Here is a 23,165-nt window from a genome sequence, read left to right on the forward strand (position 1 = left end):
ATGCCCATATTTGAGCACAAAGTAGAACTCGGCTTGATGGGTGGTAAGGTAGTGCTTTAGAAACCAAAGGCTATCGTCTCTACAACCCTCTTACCAAGAAAATAGTTGTCAATAAGGATGTTCTCTTTGTTGAGGATTCTGTCTATCCTCTGATGGAATTTAATAAACATACCTAGGCCAATTCCTCGGACATATTTCATGGTTTGTTGCCATTGCCAGTGTGTCTGTTGATACTTATTAGATTTTTCCCTACTACTGAGCCTCGTTTTTGCAAGGGGGAAATGATCAAGGTGCTCTATTTATCCTCGTCCTGGATCATAGGACTACAACTAATTAGGATAGTTCATGATGGGATGCCTTTATGTCATATATGAAGGCTTTTCTATAAAACACACATGGGTGGTAACATTGTGTCATACTTTAGGCCTACCATATACGTTGATGGTTATGTTCTGTCGTTCACACCCAAGTCTGAAGGATCGAGAGAGAGAGAGAGAGAGAGAGAGAGAGAGAGAGAGAGAAAAGACAGGCGTGCGGGGAGCATGAGACCTTTGCAGTCCAAGGGCTTGCTCCGATGCTCTCGACGAGGTAAACCCACATGATTTATGGTTTCTTTAGCTGTGTGGTTTTTTCAAAGATAGGCGGGCACCTTCATGCATAAACATGTCGATACGATAGGAGGAGGGATATGATAGCCCACCATCGCCTGATGCAGTGGCATAGGTCTAAACCAGCCACTCCACAAGACTAGTACAAACATAGGACACACCAGATGTTGGAAAGGCAGAGGTAATGGTTGGAATCAGTTTTTGCAGCAACCTAGAGCGATGCAGCTCACTGAGATTCCTGACAAATCCGATGAGAGATGAGGAATTGTACAAATCCCATGAGAGATGAGGAATTGTCAGGCTACATGACCCGTCCCTTGACCTTTTCCCCCTGCCTGCCAGTCATTTCTGCGTCTCTAAACACTAGAAAACCCCACCCAAGCTGATAGAAGTTTACTCTCTCCATTGTAGGCATTCACGGTTAATGTAGGAAGTCGAAATGCAGGCGCAGGCACAGGGACGCACACATGGCATCAGGCTATGGAGGTCCTTCTACTAGGTGGATCAAACTACGAGGTTTATGTTCCCTACAGGGCATGGTCGAGATGGCACGGTTCCACTGTGACATGTTCTATTGGGTTAGCAATGCCGAGTGCATAATTGTCTGACCCCCACCTAAGAGATGTTGGGCAAGGGGAAGCACTGGATGGTTTGTACAATCATTCAACCTTAGTTTTTAGATCGGGATAGATCAGTTTGTGTCATTAGTCATGGGCGGAGAGTTGTATACTAACTTGTCTTCAGTCTATACAAGTAATCAATGCTTTGCCAGGTAGCGCCATACTCTAAGTTAGGGACTGGTGCTAGAATATACAGAATGGGCAAGAAAAGAAACTACAGAATTGTAACAGTAAAATCATATACTGGAACAAATGTACAAGTAAAGATTTATTGTAAAGTAATCTGCAAAATATGTCCTTGTTTTAGCTGGTCTCTTATCTCCCTCGGCCTGGACATGTGTCTGCAGCCCTTAGGCCACGTAGGCACGTGCCGTCCTCCAGCAGTGCTGCTGCATGTCCAGCCATCCTTTTGGTGCAGGCTTGCTGTGATTGATTTGTGCTGCAGAAAAAGCTTCTACCTCAGACCCTTGCTCCTCTCAACATTGGCAATGATGCCAAGTGCACAACAAGGAAAAAGTACAGTCTTTCTATTTTCCAGTGAAGGTATAACAAAACAACTTGGAGTGTGTTGCACGAAACTCTAATTACTTGTGGCCATCATTGAACTTCATTTGGGATGACATCTTTGATTACAGTGAGAGGCATGAAACGCAACAACCTTTTTGAGCTCTCAGTGTCCACAACACAGGCCAAATGTAGAGTCTAGCAAGGTGTGGCATGAGTGTTTTGGGCACTTGAGTATCACTACCAATTGAAGAGTCTTACTACTTTCTATTGTTAACCATATTGGGCATGGATCCTTATTTTTCAAATAAATTTGAGATTGGTACCTTGTTATGTCATGATTGGCCTAGGGTTAGGTTAACGCAAGGTGAGGGATATGTACTAAACGAGGTTAGGGTTAGGGCTTAGCAGGGCGTGGAGACGTGGAGGGTTCAAGTGTAGGCTAAGGGTGCTAGCAGGATGAGGTTTGTATTGGCCACGGTCATAATAGCCAGGGGCAAATTATAGCCAAAAAGCAGATGCTAGAATCACCATCCACATATGAGTGACCTGCTGAAAGATCAAGCACAAAAGGTTAATCTACCTTTTTCTTCCCTTTGTATGATACATGTGTACCTACATTTGTTCTCAACATACCTAACCATGGACTAACATTGGATCCACTAGTAGAGGACTCTCAAGGTCCACTAAGCACCTGTGATTACTGCTCTACATGTGGTACAACATTAGTACTTCTTATATCTACATCTTTTGTTACCTTTACTGCTTTTTGGTGCATACCAGCTACTCATCTCAAAGACAACGTCTCTGCTTACTCGCATCTCACAAGTAGTAGGGTTATAACATCTATAACAAGGGCCAATAATAGCAGGGTTATGGCTATATAAATGACCTTGGGGGCACTTAGTAATCACGAGGAGGTATCCATGTGGTAATAGGTGTGCAAGACGTTGGGGCCATAGAACTAGTTGTGAGCAGCACGTGGCTTGGCCTAGGGGTATGGGATGCTAGGTTGGGGTCATCTGGGCTTGGCAGGCTTGCGACAGTCATACCTCAGGCTCGGGGGTGGTTCGAGGTACTGAACCTATGGTCGCTAGCCATAATTCTTCGTGGTTACATGATGTATTACGACCTCGGATCTATGAAACCCCAGCTAGGGTTTCTTAATTATGTGGATCTAACCCTAGTTACTTATTACTTTCCTGTATGGTTATTGACAATATTGTGTATGGAAGCATATATTAATACCAAGTTCTACACCCACTATTGGGCACTGATGACATTAGTGGGAATGTCTTAGTATCTAGTCTATACCATGCATGATGGAGTTCATGGTTTATTTTCTTGTGGATGGCTACCATGAGGTAATAAATTGCACTTTCTTATAAGGTGAATTTGGGCATGTTCTTGGATTCATCTAGGTATATCTTTATGCTGAATTAGTGGATTGTAGATTTCACATTGTGAAGTTTTCATCCAAGTTGCAGCCAGTTGATATTGTGTTAATTCTTTCTATCTTTAGTGGTGCATATGCCCTATCAACTACCTTTTTGTTGTAATAAATCTTTCTATTTGTTATGATCCTTAGTGCTAGGCTTCATTATGGCTGAGTCTGCCGTGTATCTCTAGAGCTCTGACAGAAACTCAGTACACAGACCTTTGTATAAATGTATGCTCTTATGTGTGTGTGTGCGCGCGCGGAGTGTGTGTGTGGGAGCATATATTAATACCACATTCTACACCCACTATTGGGCACTGATGATGTTAGTGGGGATGTCGTAGTATCTAGTCTATACTATGCATGATGGCGTTGATGGTTTATTTTCTTGTGGATGGCTACCATTGAGGTTATAAATTGCACTTTCTTATAAGGTGAATTTGGGCATGTTCCTGGATTCATCTAGGTTTATCTTTATGTTGTATTAGCGGACATGCAAATGTCACATTGTGAAGTTTTCGTCCAAGTTGCATCTAGTTGATATTGTGTTAATTCTTTCTATCTTTAGCTCATATGCTCTATCAACTACCTTTTTGTTGTAACTATCAACTACCTTTTTCTTGTAATAATTCTTTCTATTTGTTATGATCCTTAGTGCTAGGTTTCATTATGGCTGAGTTTTCGGTGTATCTTCGGAGCTCTAACAGAAACTCAATACACAGACCTTTGTATAAATGTATGCTCTTATGTGTGTGCGTGTGTGGATTGTGTGTGTGTGGGAGCATATATTAATACCAAGTTCTATCCCCACTATTGGGCACTGATGACGTTAGCAGGGATGTCGTAGTATCTAGTATATACTATCCATGATGGAGTTGATGGTTTATTTTCTTGTGGATGGCTACCATGAGGTTATAAATTGCACTCTCTTATAAGGTGAATTTGGGCATGTTCTTGAGGTATATCTTTATGCTGTATTAGCGGACATGCAAATTTCACATTGTGAAGTTTTCGTCCAAGTTGCAGGCAGTTGATAATGTGTTAATTCTTTCTATCTTTAGTGGTGCATTTGCCCTATCAACTACCTTTTTGTTGTAATAATTCTTTTTATTTGTTATGATTCTTAGTGCTAGGCTTCATTATGGGTGAGTCTGCCCTCTGTCTTCGGAGCTCTGACAGAAACTCAGTACATAGTTCTTTGTATAAATGTATGCTCTTATGTGTGTGTGTGTGCATGCGCGTGGATTTTGTGTGTGGGAGCATATATTAATATTAAGTTCTACACCCACTATTGAGCACTGATGACGTTAGTGGGGATGTCGTAGTATCTAGTCTATACTATGCATGATGGAGTTGATGGTTTATTTTCCTGTGGGTGGATGGCTACCGTGAGGTTATAAATTGCACTTTCTTATAAGGTGAATTTGGGCATGTTCCTGGATTCATCTAGGTATATCTTTATGTTGTATTAGCGGACATGCAAATTTTACATTGTGAAGTTTTCGTCCAAGTTGCACCCAGTTGATATTGTGTTAATTCTTTCTATCTCTAGGGGTGCATATGCCCTATCAACTACCTTTTTGTTGTAATAATTCTTTCTATTTGTTACGATCCTTAGTGCTAGGCTTCATTATGGCTGAGTCTGTCCCCTGTATCTCCGGAGCTCTGACAGAAACTCAGTACACAGACCTTTGTATAAATGTATGCTCTTATGTGTATGTGTGTGCGTGTGCATGGAGTGTGTGTGTGTGTGGGAGCATATATTAATACCAAGTTCTATACCCACTATTGGACACCGATGATGTTAATGGGGATGTCGTAGTATCTAGTCTATACTATGCATGATGGAGTTGATGGTTTATTTTCTTGTGGTTGGCTACCATGAAGTTTTTAAATTGCACTTTCTTATAAGGTGAATTTGGACATGTTCCTGGATTCATCTAGGTATATCTTTATGTTGTATTAGCGGACATGCAAATTTCACAGTGTGAAGTTTTCGTCCAAGTTGTAGCTAGTTGATAGTGTTAATACTTTCTATCTTTAGTGGTGCATATGCCATATCAACTATCTTTTTGTTGTAATAATTCTTTTTATTTGTTATGATCCTTAGTGCTAGGCTTCATTATGGCTGAGTCTGTCATGTATCTTCGGAGCTCTGACAAAAACTCAGTACATAGGCCTTTGTATAAATGTATGCTCTTATGTGTGCGTGTGCGCGCGAGTATATATTAATGCCAAGTTCTACACCCACTATTGGGCACTGATGATGTTAGTGGGGATGTCGTAGTATCTAGTCTATACGATGCATGATTCAGTTGATGGTTTATTTTCTTGTGGATGGCTACCATTGAGGTTATAAATTGCACTTTCTTATAAGGTGAAGTTGGGCATGTTCCTGGATTCATCTAAATATATCTTTATGCTGTATTAGTGGCCATGTAGATTTCACATTGTGAAGTTTTCGTCCAAGTTGGAGCCAATTGACATTGTGTTGATGTCAGAATGCGCAGCGGAGATGATGACCAGATCTGGGAACACGAGCAAAACGCAATGCAGAAAAAATAACAGCACAAGAGAGAGAGAGTGGTAGAGGCGTGTAACTCTGCTCTATATACACAAGAAGATCCCGAGAATGATACAAAATGGAATGGGGGCCATGGGGTCGTTTTATATGGCCCCAAATACCCAGTCGGTGCTAAAGGCAGCCGACTGGCCCTGAACCTCCACGACCACCAAATACACTCAGTCGGCCAGCTGTCCTGAGTCGGCCTGAACAGATATGAGGTCGGGTTCTTGAAGGTACAGTCGGCCAGCACAAAGGCCCTCCTACCAACACAGGGAAGCCACCCAAGCCATAGAAAAAATAGGAAAAATGGGGGAAAAATACGGAGAGTAAGGAAAAATGAGAAAACAACTAATAAGGGCGGGCACACCCACAACAGAGGCCCTGGTGTATAAAAATAGACAGGAGATGACTTCTAACACCCCCTCTCAGCTCCTGGCTGGGAAACCAACCATAGGGAGCTGGGGTGCCGCCTAAGCAAATCCTGAGATAGCGACTTCGTGAAGAGGTCCACCGTACTGTCCTCTGTCGAACAGAACTCTAGCAAGATGTCATCAGCAACGATCTGTTCACGAACAAAGTGCCTTTGGATGACCATGGGTTCCCCCAGTGGAAGCCCAAACCTGCAATGCAACCTCTGCAACCTCACCACCTCACAAGCAGCATCACAAGCAGCCCGGTACTTTGCCTTTGTCGTCGACAAGGCAAAAGACGACTGCCTCTTACTGCTCCATAAAACTGCTCCTGGGCCTGAAGTAGATCTCCTCGTGTCCGGATCTCCTCCCCAAACTGAGTCACTCCAACCATGGAGTCGGACTCCATCCAACAATCCCCCTCCTGTGTACAAGAGTCCATGATCCTTCGCATGCCGCAGGAACCACAGGAAACGCAATCCTGCCTCCCAAAGAGTCATCCGCAACCATGAGCTCAACTGCCTCATCAAGAAGCTCCCGTCCAATCTGGTGTCCATCAACCAGATCAATGAACCATTTTGCTTCTGAGTCAAAGAGGCATCACACTGCTCACAAGGATCAACACCTGTTACGGTGCAAAACCAAGTCCTGGAAACCTGCTGAAGACCACGCAAGGCCTTCTGAAACCTGTCAACCACCTCCTTTGAATCCGGAACCACAAAGCCTGGAGAAACCACCTCCTTCTGCAAGTAATCAACTGCCACCTGCCTGGCTTTCCAAAAGGTCCCCGTGGAAAGAACATCTTCATCTACAGGAGTTTCTTTGTCCCGAATACTACGAGACATCAGAGCATAAGTTACCTGTTCAGTTTCCTCTGACTGACGAACACAAGAATCACCAACATCAATACTGGAAAGTTCCTGCCAACTACTGCCATCTACTGGCTAGCTATCCACCATCTGGTCCCGGAAAGCCTGCACCTGCAGCATATCCACACTTAAGTGGCCATTACTAGACTGCCACTCATCACAAACCTGAGGACCTGGGAGAGAGAGTGCTGAAAGCTTGTAAACTCCATTCTCCACTCCGCCTTCCCAAACCACCTGGCTTGTTGCTTTGTCCCGGAGAGCAACAAAATGCTCATCAAACTCCACCCGTACGCCAGTCTTGCAAACCTGATGCACTGACAACAGATGAAAACCAAGTGACGGAACATACAACACCTGGGAGGAATGCTTCCCCCCTCTGCCATCGGGAACTATCTCCATCCTGCCCTCACTGTGAACTGGGATAGTGGATGTATCCCCAATAAGAATGTGACCAGAAAGCCTGCAGAGATCCTGTAAACCGGAACGGGAAGGAGTCATGTGCCTGGAAGCACCACTGTCTAGAATCCACTCCCGAGTATCCGTTGCGGAGAATCCTCCAATCTCCTCCCTGCCTGAAGAAAATCAAACATCCATGCCAATTTTACATTGTGAAGTTTTCGTCCAAGTTGTAGCCAGTTTTTCTATTTTTAGTACCTTTTTGTTGTAATAATTCTTTCTATTTGTTATGATCCTTAGTGCTAGGCTTCATTATGGTTGAGTCTGCCTTGTATCTCCGGAGCGCTGACAGAAACTCAGTACACAAACCTTTGTATAAATGTATGCTCTTATGTGTGTGTGTGCGCGCGCGCGCGTGGAGTGTGTGTGTGGGAGCATATATTAATACCAAGTTCTACACCCAATATTGGGCACTGATGACGTTAGTATTTAGTCTATACTATGCATGATGGAGTTGATGGTTTATTTTCTTGTGGATGGCTATCATGAGGTTATAAATTGCACTTTCTTATAAGGTGAATTTGGGCATGTTCTCGGATTCATCTAGGTATATCTTTATGCTATATTAGTTGATATGTAAATTTAAGCTAATATTAATACCAAGTTCTACACCCAATATTGGGCACTGATGACGTTAGTGGGGATGTCATAGTATCTAGTCTATACTAGCATGATGGAGTTCATGGTTTATTTTCTTGTGGATGGCTATCATGAGTTTATAAATTGCACTTTCTTATAAGGTGAATTTGGGCATGTTCCCGGATTCATATAGGTATATCTTTATGCTGTATTAGCTGACATGCAAATTTCACATTGTGAAGTTTTCATCCAAGTTGCAACCAGTTGATATTGTGTTAATTCTTTCTATCTTTAGTGGTGCGTTTTGCCTATCAACTACCTTTTTGTTGTAATAATTCTTTCTATTGTTATGATCCTTAGTGCTAGGCTTCATTATGGCTGAGTGTGCCCTATATCTCCGGAGCTCTGAAAGGACCTCAATACACAGACCTTTGTATAAATGTATGCTCTTATGTGTGTGTGTGTGTGCGTGCGCGCGTGCGTAGAGTGTGTGTGTGGGACCATATATTAATACCAAGTTCTACACCCACTATTGGGCACTGATGACGTTAGTGGGGATGTCCTAGTATCTAGTCTATACTATGCATGATGGAGTTGATGGTTTATTTTCTTGTGGATGGCTACCATGAGGTTATAAATTACACTTTCTTATAAGGTGAATTTGGGCATGGTCCTGGATTCATCTAGGTATATATATATTACTTATTACTTCCCTGTACAATCATTGCTCTTGCCTATTTTGAGTTACCAACATTAACCTTAGATCATGTATTTGATCGAGCACATTTCTCGGATGTAGTGCAGAAGATCCTAGGGACAATTTACACAATCATCTTTTGACGGAGAGTTTCTGGCTTTAAGCTAGGGATTCATTGTACTTCACTTGGGTAGTTATATTTTGATGAGTTTGACTCACGAGGGGAGCATGTCTTGACTTTTGTCGAGAAGATTATTATAATGAGGTTTCTCTGTGACCATGGATAACTTATTGCTGTCAGCATGGTGAGGATGGGCTGTTGTGCCATATTTTCCTTGAGGTGCACTAGGTTTAGTGGTGATTATACTGGTACGGAGTTGATCGGTACTAGGTTTTAGTTCTAGAGATGTTACTCGAGGGAGACATGATATGTAGATGTGTGATATACATGGCATTGATGGTATGATCTATACTTGATTTCCAAGATGCCTTTGGCTCATTTTTGTACTCTAGCCCAGGATTATAACAAAGGTTTGATGTTGTGGAGTTCTTGCATGCTGTAATGGTAGTAGGTTTCCTTAGGGTGCATTGTGGATGCACCTTTGTTTCATCTTAGATTTCGAGATGAGAGAAGCTATCATGTAAGATGGGGTTCTTGGATAGAACTTGATTATCGGGTGATTTTATCTTGTGGATGGACCTTGAGTTTCTTTTAGTGCACATATACAAAGGTGGAGGTGGGTATTATGGTTGGTTCCTTAGGAGAGTTTAGCTTCGTATTGGATTTATGGTTTCTTTCGAGAAATGGTGCTATTCTGGGTAAAGGTAGCATTCCTTGAGACTATCCTCCTAGTTTTAAATTGAGGTTCATAGGGTTTACACGTGGTAGCCATACTCAAGTTCAGGCCAGCCTTATGTAGGTGTGATTGCCTTATGTGCCAGTGAGTTGCTATAGAGTCCAGACACAATATTCCTTGAGGCAGGATTTCCATGGATTAGTGTTGTACACTTACGATAGTCTCATGATTTTATTTGGGAGAGGATTGCCATAGATGACTGTTCTACACTTAGGGTAGCCCCACGATTATGGGAGGCGTAAGAGGGAATATCATATAGGCTAGATTGATGTGGTGGGCTAACTTGAAAGTCAGCATCCTTCGGGTGGGAGTATGCTTGTGTCAAGACGGGATTAGGAAGATCACTTCGACTTAACCTTATGTCTAAAGGGGATCTTGTATGGAGTGTATCCTAGTGGTATGGGACTGTCAAATCCCCATGGATCTCCTCGTGATCGATCTCGGTTCGAAACTCGAATCTTGTAAACAAACGAACGAACAAACAACAAGGGGGTGGAGGCCTGACTCACCTCCAAACCATGACAGCCGTGGGCAACCCCACAGTCTTGGCTATCCCCACCGAGCCACGAGCTGAGCTAACTAGGTTGACGTACCGGCCAATCTCCTCCTCGCGACGTCCCATACCGCCACCCCATACCGCCACGAAGCTGCCCTCGCGGGCCTCGAGACTGTTGCCGGCCTCGGCTGCATAAAGCAGGTGCACGTCTGCACTAGATCCAGGCTCTAAGATCATAGAGCTCTCACAAACTCGCGAGACTCTCTATATCTCAATAACTAACCTTGGCCACCCTTTTATAGGCTCTTGGCCGGTCATCGGGCGTCCACACTTGGGCGCCCGCCCGTCCATACTTGGGTGCCCGCTCGTTAGTATTTCCCTAACTCAGCTCGTCAATCAGCCTGCCTAGTTCCAAGCTTCCCCAAGCCTCGAAACTAGTCTTGCATGCGTGTAGTATATGGTAGATACGCACTGTGCACGACATACTCCGCTTCCTCTAAGAGCTCACTCCTGAGCTCACTAAAAAGCCAGGGTAATCTCTCTGAAGAGTAGTCAATATCTCCCATGTAGCGTCCTCCTCAACACGATCCTTCCACTTGATCTTGTATTCCGTGATAAGCGTATTACGCAATCTTCGTTCACGAAATCCAAGAATCTTTTCAGGTTCGTGCGGAACAAATGTCATGTCCTCGACATCTATAATTTCTTGAGGAGTAACTAACTGATCTGCTCCACCCAGTACTTCCTTAAGTCTACTGACATGAAATACAGGATGAACTTTCACATGAGAAGGCAAATCCAATTCATATGCAACTGAACCAATCCGTCGTGTAACACGAAATGGTCCACAGTATCTAGGGGATAATTTCGGAGATCTATCTATCCGTAAAGTCTCAGAATCTTTCGGAACTCGCAAATACACCATCGTTCCTTCAGAGAACTCTCTCGGTGAACGATGCCTATTAGAATAAAACCTGTCTCGGTCTTGAGCACTTCTAATAGATTCCTTTGCAACTTGTAACATTTCCTGCATATCTTGCAAAAAATTACGTGCTGCATCATGCTGAAATCCTGAGAATCCTACTGTAACAGGTGATCTTGGTTGAAAACCATACATAAGCATGAAAGGACTAAACCCTGTACTCGTATGCTTAGTACTGTTATATGCAAATTCTAACATAGGAAGATAATCCTCCCATGAACTCTGTCTTTTGGATACATATGCTCGAAGCATATCCTCCAAAATCTGATTCACTCTTTCAGTCTGGCCATCAGATTGAGGATGAGCAGAGGAACTCAAATTCAAAGTTGTTTCCAACTTCTCAAAAACAAGTTTCCAAAAATCACTCGTAAACTTAGAGTCCATATCACTGACTATGTCCTGCGGTAACCCGTACAGTCTAAACAATTGCTCGATAAACTGCCGAGCTAATTGCGTAGCTGTAATAGTCTTCCGGGTTGGTAAAAATCTAGCCATTTTTGTCAAGCGATCTACCACAACCCAAATAGAATCGTGGCCTTGATGTGTTCTTGGCAATCCGGTAATAAAATCCATGGAAATACTTTTCCATTTATTACCTGGGATTTGCAAAGGATGCAACAACCCAGCCTGTCTAAAGCGTTCAGCTTTATTTGCCTGACAAATCTGACACTTGAGAACATAATCTTCTACAAACCCTTTCATCTTCGGCCAATAAAAAGTGTGTTTCACTAATGATAGTGTCCTGTGTACCCCAGGGTGTTCAGCAGAAGGGGCGTCGTGACACTCCTTAAGAATCTTGGACCTAATGTCCGGGATATGTGGTACACAAATTTTGTCATTACGGAATAGCAAACCATTCCGAATCATCCACTAGCCTCCTGCAGCCTGAATGGTAGACTGCTCAGTCATCGAGTCTTGTTCAATCAATGAGCTCCCGTCCTGGATCTTCTGCCAAAATGGACCAAAATAACTTTCAGTCCTGCAAAGCCCTCTCAATGACTGAAATAAGTCAGTAGAAATCTCGGTGAACGACAAAGTATTCACCTCTGTAATCTGACTAAGCGCATCTGCAATACTATTCATGGACCCTTTCCGATAACGGATCTCAAAATCAAAATCTTGCATTAACTCTGCCCAACGAGCTTTCCTTCTTCTCAAATCATCCGCATCACACACATACTTGATTGATTGATGATCAGTCAATACCACAAACTTGGAGCCATATAAATAATGTCTCCAAACCTTGAGAGCATGAATCACAGCATAAAGCTCCTTCTCAAGGGTTGGCCAACGAGATTGAGTGTCGTCTAGCTTTTTACTTTCAAAAGCAACCGGTCTACCATCTTGAAATAGAGCAGCCCCGATAGCATAGTCACTGGCATCAGTTTCAAGAACATAAGGCCGACTAGGATCAGGTAATGCTAAGATAGGTGCTTCCTTGACTTTATCTTTCAAAAGTCTGAAGGCCATATCCAAATCGTTATTCCAAGTGATAGGTTGATTTGACTTACGTCCACGACCTTTCAATAAGTCGGTCATCGGTAGTGTGAGCTGAGAGTACTGTCGTACAGATTCCCGAAGAAAAACAACAAAACCGAGAAAAGAACGAAGTTGTTGTTCGCGGTATAGGCCAGTCCAAAACCTTTTGAACTCGGTCATAGTCAATGCTCAATCCATCTCTAGTGATCTTGTGTCCCAAGTAAATGATGTCGGTCATAAAGAACTCACATTTACTTAACTTAGCATATAGTCGATTCTGTCTTAAAATAGATAAGACAATCGTGAGATGTCTGACATGATCCTCAAGAGTACGACTATAAAGCAAAATATCATCCAGGAACACCACTACAAATTTCCCCAAATGTTCACGAAAAAGATCGTTCATCATTTGCTGGAAAGTGGCTGGAGCATTGGTTAACCCAAAAGGTAATACGAGAAACTCGTAATGGCCAGTACGTAAATCTGTCTTCGTGAAATATTTCGCTCCTGCTAACCGGTCAATCAGGTCATTTGATCTAGGGAGAGGATAACGGTTCTTAATGGTCAGCTTGTTCAATCTCTTGTAATCTATACACATTCTCCAGGTATTGTCCTTCTTTCTCCTAAGCAACACAGGTGCACCCCAAGGTGATTTACTTGGACGGATCTGGCCCATCCTCAAATAATCTTCGAGTTGTGTAGCCAACTCATCTTCCTTAGCTTGGCTCATCCTATAAGGTGGAATACTGACAGGATGAGCACCAGGGATCAAGTCAATACGATGATCTACTGCCCGTTCAGGTGGTAAACCCGATGGCAGTTCCTTAGGAAATACATCTTGAAACGAATTAAGTATCTTCTGTAATTCTTTGCTTTCAAACACACTTAATTCATTCACATCCATGGAAGGGATGAGAAAAGAAGAAAGTGGAATCAATACACAATGGAAAGCAGTATACAAAGAAGAATCCATTATATTTTCAAAATCAATTGTATTTACAAGAGGTTCCTGAGAGAGATGGATACAATCACCTAAAATACTATACTTGGTGTCCCTATGCTGAAAAGAAAAAATACGACTAGACCAATCTATCTGGATGTCAAGAGTCTTAAACCACTCAATCCCTTATAACAAGTCTACATTTTCCAGATGCATAACATAGCATTCCAGAGTATCTTTGTAGTCCTGAATCTGGATTGGAAGCATCTCCACCTTGCGATCCCAAACTTGCCTTTCCGCAGGTAGACGTACCTCATAGGTATGGTCGCTGAGTGTCGTATCAAGACTCAATTTCTGCACAAGTTTGTAGTTAACAAAGTTATGCGAACTGCCAGGGTCTAAAAGAATGTGAATTTTATGGCCATTCACTTCTCCATAAACTCGGAGAAGATCATGCAAGCCAAATATCTTAGAATTGAACAGACAATCAGAACAAGTACTAGGGCGAGAAAGTACAGTAATTGACGTACCTGTCAAAGACAACTGGTTAGTTGCCTTTGGCTTGGGTCCGACGTTTGACTTGGTATCCTTTTGCTTCGGGCACTCGTTACGCATGTGTCCTTTTTCTTCGCAGATAAAACAACGTCCTTCCTTCTTGAGCTTCAAAGCCCTAAGGAGTCGTTTCTTCTTCGCTGGTGTCGAACTTGAATTCTTCGAAGGTTGGTGCCGAAGACTTCCCTTCTGTCAAGTTAGCCATAGGTGCGGAGAACTTTCTTTTATGCTTGTTCCCCTGCTCGGTAACGGGTTTCGACTTGGAAGAGACCATCGTATCATCATAGATACGAGTTGAATGAATGGCCTCGTCCAAAGTTTTACATTTGTTATTTTTCTGTAATCAATACGAGTCTGGTAAACTAGCTACGAAAAACCCCAAAAGAGTAGTGGGATCCATCTTTGCAGCTTTCATCTGCTAGTCACGAAACTTCTGGAGGTAGACCTCATAAGTGAGGTGCTGCGAGGTCATGGTCAAAGCTGAAAACCGGGCAACAACATCATAGTCATCCTCTTTCTTGAGGAATTCTTTCTTGAAAACGTCTTCAAATTGTGCCCAAGTCGTTGGCTTAGGGTTGAGTTCCTTTCACCAAAGCAAAGCTTTGCCGGACAGGAAACTTGCTGCTAACTGTATCTTCTTTCCATCATCATATGGATGAAACTGAAAGTGAACTTGCCACTTATGTAGCCACGTGTCCACGATCTCCTTGGTTCGCTGCTTTTGCTCGCCCCCGAACGGTTCCAGAGTAATGTTGGGGCCTAAAGCTGAAGCCAAGGTATCCATACCCGAGAAAGTAGAGAGGGTAGTAGTCAATAGAGCGATGGAGTTCTGCAAAGCTTGCATCTGGGCTGCGATTTGTGCCTGACGTTCCGTCGAAGAAGCTTCGAGAGCTACTTTGAACTCCTGGAAATCTGATTTTGACACAAAATCGTCAAAAAGATCGGCATCGGTACCTTCCGTAGCCAGCAAGCCTTCGCGTTCCACGAGGGGCTCCAACTCTGATTCTTGGGTCGACATCGTGAAGAGGGTACGTGGAGAGAAAATTCGATCTTTGCACAATGAAAGTGCGAGCGAACTTGAGAGCTTGAAAACTTGAGAGATGTGTGGCAAGAAGCCCACTTGAGGGGGTTTATAAAGGTTTTCCAAAAAAACTAAAAGTCCCCAAAAGCTAACTTTGGCTTTTGCCTTTGCTTTTGTGTTTTTTTTCTTGAATAAATATATATATATATATATGGATATATATATTCTAAGTTCTAAAAAAAAATAAACACTTTTAAACCTTTTAAAAAAAATTTAAACCCCAAAAAAAAACAAAAGCACTAAAAAAAAGCGTGGCTTTTCTTGTTTTTTTTTTCTCCTGGAATAGCCGGCACTGTCCTGCTGCGTTGCTGACGACGAGTGCTGCACTGCCGGCGCCTGTACCTTCGCACCAGCCTGCGCGTGCGTGTGCGTGTGCGCGTGCGCCTGCCTGTGCTTTCTTGCGCCAACCTGCACGTGCGACAGTCCGAGTAAGCATGGCCATAAGGCCACGTGGGTCTGGGCGCCTGCCTTGTGTGGCCTGGGCCGCTTGCACTAGGCTGCGTAGGCCTGGCTATGTAGGCCTAAGCGCCCGCCAGCCTGCTGGCCGCCTTGCTACGCAGGCCTGGCCGCCTGTAGCTGCCGGTAGCCCACGCCTGCGCAATGCGCATACCTTAGCCCACGCCTGCGCAAACCTCAATACCCGACCAGCAGTACAACCGGTGTTCTCTCACGATCTCTCTCTCTTACGCGTTCAACGAAAAGCAAACTTGCTTTTTTTCCTTTTTTCTCTCTCTACAGTACATGCGACTGCACAAACGATTCAGTCCTCTTCTTCATGCAAATCAACGACCCTACTAAACTACCACCTTTCATCAACATGGGTTTCTTTGATGAAGGAAAACACATACTATTCTGAAATCTGCAGTATGCACAGAAAAAACAGCAAGCTTTTTAACACATACCTTTCTTCGACCTCATCTTCTCTACCTACCGACTTGCTCGTTCACGAGGTATGCTGTGATACCACTGTCAAATCCCCACGGATCTCCTCGTGATCGATCTCGGTTCGAAACTCGAATCTTGCAAACAAACGAACGAACAAACAACAAGGGGGTGCAGGCCTGACTCACCTCCCAACCATGACAGCCGTGGGCAAGCCCACAGTCTTGGCTGTCCCCACCGAGCCACGAGCTGAGCTAACTAGGTTGACGTACCGGCCAATCTCCTCCTCGCGACGTCCCATACCGCCACGAAGCTGCCCTCGCGGGCCTCGAGACTGCTGCCGGCCTCGGCTGCATAAAGTAGGTGCACGTCTGCACCAGATCCAGGCTCCAAGACCATAGAGCTCTCACAAACTCGCGAGACTCTCTATATCTCAATAACTAACCTTGGCCACCCTTTTATAGGCTCTTGGCCGGTCATCGGGCGTCCACACTTGGACGTCCGCCCGTCCATACTTGGGTGCCCGCCCGTTAGTATTTCCCTAACTCAGCTCGTCAATCAGCCTGCCTAGTTCCAAGCTTCCCCAAGCCTTGAAACTAGTCTTGCATGCGTGTAGCACACGGTAGATACGCACTGTGCACATGACAGGGACGCTAGGATGTGCTACGTGCAGGGTTTCTGCATACATCTATATTCATATTTGGCGGATTTCTGGATTGAGGGGAAGTGACAGTTGATTTTAGAAATCAATTACAAGAAGGAAGGAAGAATGAGACTGTGGATTGCAGATGATCGGAGGGAGTGTTATGTAGTTGCTTGGTATTTGAAACTATGATTGGGTCTATGTGTTTTGGGGTAAAGTGGTTATGCTTTGCCAGATGTTGGGTGAAGCGTCTTTGTTTCGCAAAGACGATTCTAAGGGATCTTGGTGTACACACACATATTTTGTAGAGAAGGTTGAGTTTGTATGCTGAAAGAGATTGCTAGCAACCTTTGGTAATCTCTCGGAAGACTTGCAAGTTGAGGAGTGATGGATTTGTAGGACACATATGGGGTATGTTCTACTGGAATGGGACGCTAGGATGTATCATATGTGCAGGTTTATAGGGTTCTGTTGAGGGAGATGTTTTAGCTTCTGATGGGATAGTTATCCAGAACTCAAGATTGCTGGATGCCTAGTTTATGGGGCGAGTGCACTAGCATCTGATATGGCAGATGCCCAATTCATTAGCCACACCTTTGATGTGGCATATGTTTTAGCTTCTAATGGGATAGTTATCTGGAACTCAGGGTTGTTGGATGCGTAGTTCATGGGCCGAGTGCACTAGCCTCTGATATGGTAGATGTCTAGTTCATTAGTCACACCTTTGATGCTCACAAGAGTGAAGTTCTTTGATGAAGAAAATCAACAAGCTCTTCTTCAACTCTACATCTGGGCAAGTCGTTTTCTTGGAGCCCTACATCATAGCTTCCTCTAATATATCACCAACAGTGTCACCCATGATGGTGAAAAAGGCAGCTGTTGAAGATACCAAGGAGAAAGAGAAGAAAGAGACCTGCAAGCTGGGAGATCGAAGTGTGAAACTGCCATACTTTGATGGGAAGGACCGTGACATCTCAAAGATCTTAGCCTTCATCCGGGAGTTTGATTTGGCTTTCAAGAACCGGAACTTCTCAGAAGAATCTAAACTCCATCAGGTAGCTATACATCTTAAAGAAGTTGCTAGTAATTGGTATCTAACACTTGTTACCAGGAATCTCAATCCAAAAACTTGGGAGGAGTTCAATGAGATGTTTAGAACTCAGTTTTTGCCCACTGACTTCAAGACGAAGGTGTGCATAGAATGGGGTAAGTTGGATCAGCAAGGAGATAATGTGCAAACGTACATTAATCGGTTTTGGGAGGTCTACCTCAAAGCTGCTCAATACATCAACATCAGTGATAGTGAAGTGATCCGCAAGTTTGAGGGAGGTTTGAATCCTCTCTAAATCCTCTCATGCATATTTCATGCATAGATACTCTGAAGGATTGCATGGAGTCGGCATTGATTGCAAAATCTCGTGACATGAAGTGGATGATAAAGAGGAAGGGGTCTTCTTCGGAGGAGCCACACTTAAAGAAGACAAAGAACCAAGAGAACCCAGAAAAGAAGCCTTATGTAACCTCCAAATCATCCAATTCCAAAGATCAAACCAAAAAGCCTAAACCAATCTTCAAGAAGCTATCAAAGGAGGAGCTAGAGCAACACATCAAAGAAGGAAGATGCTTCCAGTGTGGACAGAAAGGGCACATGGCCTGGGAATGCAAAAAGAAGGATGTTGAGAAGAGGACCGAAGAAGAAACATCAAAACCTAAGGTTGGTACCATAGCTGATGTGCAAGTTCCAGAAGCAAGCCACGACGCCAAAGAAAGACAACCATGGAAGGCATTTGGTAAGTTGAGAAATCAGTCTGTGGTAGTTATGATTGACTCTGGGTCTACTCATAACTTCATCTCTGAAGAGGTGAAAGACCTGAAGACCACAAGATAGATCTCATTCCAGGAAGCTCGACTCCAAATCAAGCTCCTTATCGGGTGAGTGCTTCACAACGGGAGGAGATCATGAGACAAGTAAATGAACTGCTGGAGAAGGGCTTGATCCGACCTAGCCACTCTCCCTACTGCTCGCCAGTCTTGCTGGTACAAAAGAAGGATGGCTCTTTCCGCATGTGTGTGGATTACCGAGCCATAAACAAGGTCACTGTGAAGAATAGATACCCTATTCCAAGAATCGATGATATCTTGGATACACTCAGCGGAGCTTCAATCTTCAGCCGCATTGATCTGAAAAGTGGGTATCATCAAGTTCGGATTGCACCGGAGGACATCTCAAAGACTGCATTCCGCACCACCTTTGGTCTCTATGAGTTCTTGGTCATGCCTGCCTTTTGAGATATGTGGGTGCGGAGACCAGGTGTGAACCCGTCCACATCCAAATGATAGGGTACTAATGTCAAGTAGGACTACAAACTGGCGGCCCTTGGCAGAGCCATAAGCTCGGATGAGGCTTTTCTGTGCAGCATCACTCTCACTCTCCTGCTTAGCATCAAATACCACGGATAGCATAGGATGCATATAAGATAAAAGTTGAACTACGTTGGTGGTAGTAGGCGAGGTTGGGGGAGCAGGAGATGCTGTGGCAACTGTGGAAGGTGGTGGTTTGGAGGCTTGCTCCGTTTGCCATTTCTGGCAATCCTTCTTACCATGCCCAATGGTATGACAGAAAAAACATCTGTTCTTTGATTGGTACTTCCTTTGCTCCTCTCAAGGAAGATAGCCTCCAGTGGTGCTTGCTTTAGCCTTTTCCTCGGGAGTTTTCTTAGGTTTGGATTCCTTATCCTTTTTACCCCTTGAACTAAAGCTAGAACTGCCGTCCTTCTTAGTATCTTTAGAAGATGCATTACCTTTTTCCCCGTTGCGAAGCAGCTTGTTGTGGTACTAGACTGTGGTTGCTTAGGCTTGCCTCCGTTCATCTTCATTTCTTCATTTTGAGCCAGAGTCAAAGCCCGGTCATATATGTTGGGTTCAAAGTTAAGAACTGTGAACTGAATATCCACGAATAAATTGATCCATCTTGGCCTGCTTAGAGGAAGAAATGTGGTCTTAAGGTCATGGACAAAGGTATCCCAGCGAAAAGCTATGACACCTGTGATGTGGTCTGTATGGAAACTAGACCAATGTTGCCACCAAGTGATTGCCTCACCCGTGAGGTGGGAAGCCACTAAGGACTTTGTCTTGAGAGTCTGGTAGCTTTGCCAATGGAAAATAAGCATTAAACTGATGACAGGATTCTGGCTGGTGGCACCTATGGGTGGGGAAACTGAAGAGAGGTGCTGATACGTCAGATGCAAGGCCTTCTTTTCCCGTTGGTGTTCGAGCAACATGCGCTTTCGATTGAGCTCTCGTTGGTGCTCCGGAGCGGTGAGTTCAGCTTGACGCCAGTCTTCTTCAAGCCTGCATTGGGCTTCCTCATAGTCCCGTCTGTCTACTTTTTCTTCCCGCCGTCTGGCTTCATCCTCTCGTCTTTGTTGTTTCATTTGAAAGAAGAGGGTGACGAAGTCGGGGGTAACTGGAGGAGTGGGCTTTGTTGCTGTTGCCTCCAAGAGTTGGAGACGCTCCATAAGAAGCTAGTTTTGTGCTCGAAGTAGAGCTATGGTATCTGCAGTAGGAGGAAGAGCAAGGTCTCTTTCGGGGGAGACGTCTTCTTGCTGATGTGTACTCTCCTTTGTAGACATGTTACTGAAGTCAGTGGTTGTGCTGGAGCAAAGTATGACCATCCAAGGATATGCTCTCACGCTAGGATGCGGTGTGTGTGGACAAGCTGAATCTGATACCAATGTAACATGGAGCGGAATTATACGTAATGAATGCTAGAATATTATGGGAAAAATGCCAAATAAATAGGATAAAATACTGAATGATATTCTGAGGCTTCTGCAATGGTCTAGATGGTCTATATGCATATGGGATGAATGATATGCAAAATGCAAACATGATCTGATGCAAACCCTAAGGCTTCTATTGACTCTATATGCATGAATGATTCTTTCCAAGTGGGTTAAGGCCCAAGGGACTCGACTTACTCACTAAGGCTGAGGAATGACCTACGTAGCTCGTGCCTGACATATCCTGGACTGAGGATTACAATGGAGTCATGACATGCGACAAATATCAGATCCTAAAGGGTTCTACTGCTATATAGTGTTGCATTGATGATGAGCCATCTTGTCACCATGCACTACAGTGCAGAGTGCATGTGACAGAAGGGGTTATGGGAAGTCGTCGCTGGTGATGAACCCCGTCCTCCTTTGGTAGAACCACCCACACATCCTAGAACTGTTGCTCAAGCGGTTGCAGCAGCTGGTCCATAGGCACCTACTCCAGATCAAAGGTGGGATTCTTGTGATGCCCAAGCCATGTCAGTAATTGCCGTTTCAGGAAAGAGATCTATCATACCCCACATTCGGTCATCCAAAGCCACATGGGAGGTCCTTGAAGCCATGTATCAAACCAGTAATGAAGCCATTGTACTTTCTTGAAGCGAAAGTTGGATAGCCTCAAGATGAATGAGGAAGATTCAATGGCAGATCACCTGACGAAGGTGAAGGATCTCAAAGAACAACTCCTCAACATTGATGAAATCATAGAGGATAAGCAGCTTGTAACTACTGCCCTCAACTCCCTTTTTTTTTCTTGATTGGCCTTTGGGCCAAGATCCTCCGATAGCTACCATTTTTCACTACCCGTAGGCGCCGGCCTGTAGGTGATGCCGCCAAGGAAGCACCATGTGAGATTCAGAACCTAGGACCTCTTGGTTGTAGACAAACATCTCACCACTTGAGCTATCACCTCATTGGAACTACCTTCAACTCCTTGCCAGACTCTTATCTCAGTTTTCACACATCCATGAACCTGTCCGTAAGGGGTGGTGCAAACCCTTTTGTCTTTTGATGACTTGGTTGGATAACTTCTTGAAGAGGAGACAAGGAAGAACAAGCTTAAAAGAGGGGCTGGGTTTTCTAGACATGTGTACGTAACCACTAAGGGAGGAATGTTAAGAAAAATGTAGTGGTGTAATGTGCAGGTAAAATATTATTAGGGATAGTGCACATATGCACATAAATAAGTTCTAGGGGCACATTAGATGTTAGGATTAAATAAATGGTTGAGAACTTAGTCTAGCACGTAGCACCTTTATCGAAGACTCATTTTTTCTAGATATGATTGACCTTTGAAGCTCCACTCTAGTGTGAAGATTGCCAGAAGTGTGACACAGTGCGGTCGGGGGGTGATTTCCAGAGGGCCATTTTGAGGAGATTCACTCCATTGGAGAGCAGGAGCTGAAAACCTGGGAAACTGTTTTGGGTGTGTGTGTTATCATGAGACTTAATAACAAAGTCCACTCTTGCTTGGGAACATGGTGTGAACCATGCTGTGTAAAATTACTGAGAGCTGATCTGCTGTAAATTCCAGGTCCTCGTGAGTTAACGGGGGATGTTGATATGCTTATCCGCTATGGATTGAGGGACCATTACGAGGCATTTTGTAAGAAGCCTTTGCCAATCACTATGGGAGCATCCAAGTATCTAAGGAATGTTGTTAGTGATACAGATATCCAGAAAGGGGAGGGCATGGAATTGGGACAATTCTTAGCTCTAGAGAATGGGGTTACAAGTGTGGATATCCATCAATTTGATATGAAGATACTGCATGAGGCGTTTAGCCTAAGAGAGTCAGGTTCTATATCCATACCCCAGGCAAGTCATTTGTGTCTTTACCACATGAACTTCTAGTGTGATGACTCAAAGCTTAAAATTATTTCTCTAGACTATACAGTTGATCTGACAAGTGCTTTTTGCAGGCTGATTGTGGGATCCCGACAATGCCTAGGAAAGTAAACGAGGAGCGTGAGGACAAAGGTGATAAACATAATAAAAGGCATAAAAAACAGGAGAGGTCTTACAAGAGTAGGAAGAGACACAAGAAATGGCCTGAGACTGTGGATAAAGCTGGAGGCAAGGACAAGGGGGATGATCAGAGAACAGAGGGGAACGGGGGCGAGAAACACAAGCTTTTTGCACTTCAGTGTGATGTGGACACAAGAAGGGCCCTACTCTTGGCAGCTCAAAACCAATGATCAATTCTCGAGAAGACCTGCTCTTTGATACGCTTTGCCCCCAATGCTCGAAAAAAACATATTTTTCAACCAATCAAAATAAGGACGACTCTTAAATCTATCCGGATTTTGTTTCCGAAATCTCTACTATATACCGGTTCTATAACTAAAATATATGAAAAATCATCCATAAAATAAGGGCTACTTAAAATCTCGGCCAGTTTTTCTTAATTCTGGCCTGTAAAAATACAGTAGAATGTGGTTTTTTTTAAAGCACTGCTTAGCTCTTTGACACATGCCAATTAGTTTCAAAAGTAGAGGGGCCTTTTGACACCATAACATGGGAAGGGTACTGAGAGAAGATATGGTCCGTGTCTTCATGTATGCACGAATATTTGGGAAAATTTAATAATAGAGAAATCATAGGAGTGTGCAGCTATTGGCAGGCAGTTTTGACTCTTGATAAGAGCACAAATCACAGTATTTTTGTGCA

At 43.8% G+C, this 23,165-nt stretch overlaps 1 protein-coding gene across 1 annotated transcript; it reads left to right on the forward strand.

Moving 5' to 3' along the window:
• The first annotated feature begins 420 nt into the window (after positions 1-420).
• On the forward strand, positions 421-22,855 carry LOC147623989 (mediator of RNA polymerase II transcription subunit 19a-like). Its single transcript, XM_086820669.1, has 3 exons — positions 421-588; positions 22,030-22,313; positions 22,418-22,855. Exons 1-3 carry the CDS (start codon positions 543-545, stop codon positions 22,691-22,693), a joined length of 606 nt encoding a protein of 201 aa, XP_086676795.1. The 5' UTR covers positions 421-542; the 3' UTR covers positions 22,694-22,855.
• Positions 22,856-23,165: the final 310 nt, after the last annotated feature.

Source organism: Cibotium barometz, chromosome 26, assembly GCF_041138505.1.
Source record: "Cibotium barometz isolate CiBa-2024 chromosome 26, ASM4113850v1, whole genome shotgun sequence".
In the NCBI taxonomy this organism is placed as follows: domain Eukaryota; kingdom Viridiplantae; phylum Streptophyta; class Polypodiopsida; order Cyatheales; family Cibotiaceae; genus Cibotium; species Cibotium barometz.

What these genes read in the sequence shown, in the direction of transcription:
- LOC147623989 (XM_086820669.1), top strand. Translation starts at nt 543, where the DNA reads ATGAGACCTTTGCAGTCCAAGGGCTTGCTCCGATGCTCTCGACGAG. An exon ending in GCTCCGATGCTCTCGACGAG is followed by an intron (nt 589 to 22,029) that starts GTAAACCCACAT and finishes TGTAAATTCCAG; the next exon opens with GTCCTCGTGAGTTAACGGGG. An exon ending in GTTCTATATCCATACCCCAG is followed by an intron (nt 22,314 to 22,417) that starts GCAAGTCATTTG and finishes TGCTTTTTGCAG; the next exon opens with GCTGATTGTGGGATCCCGAC.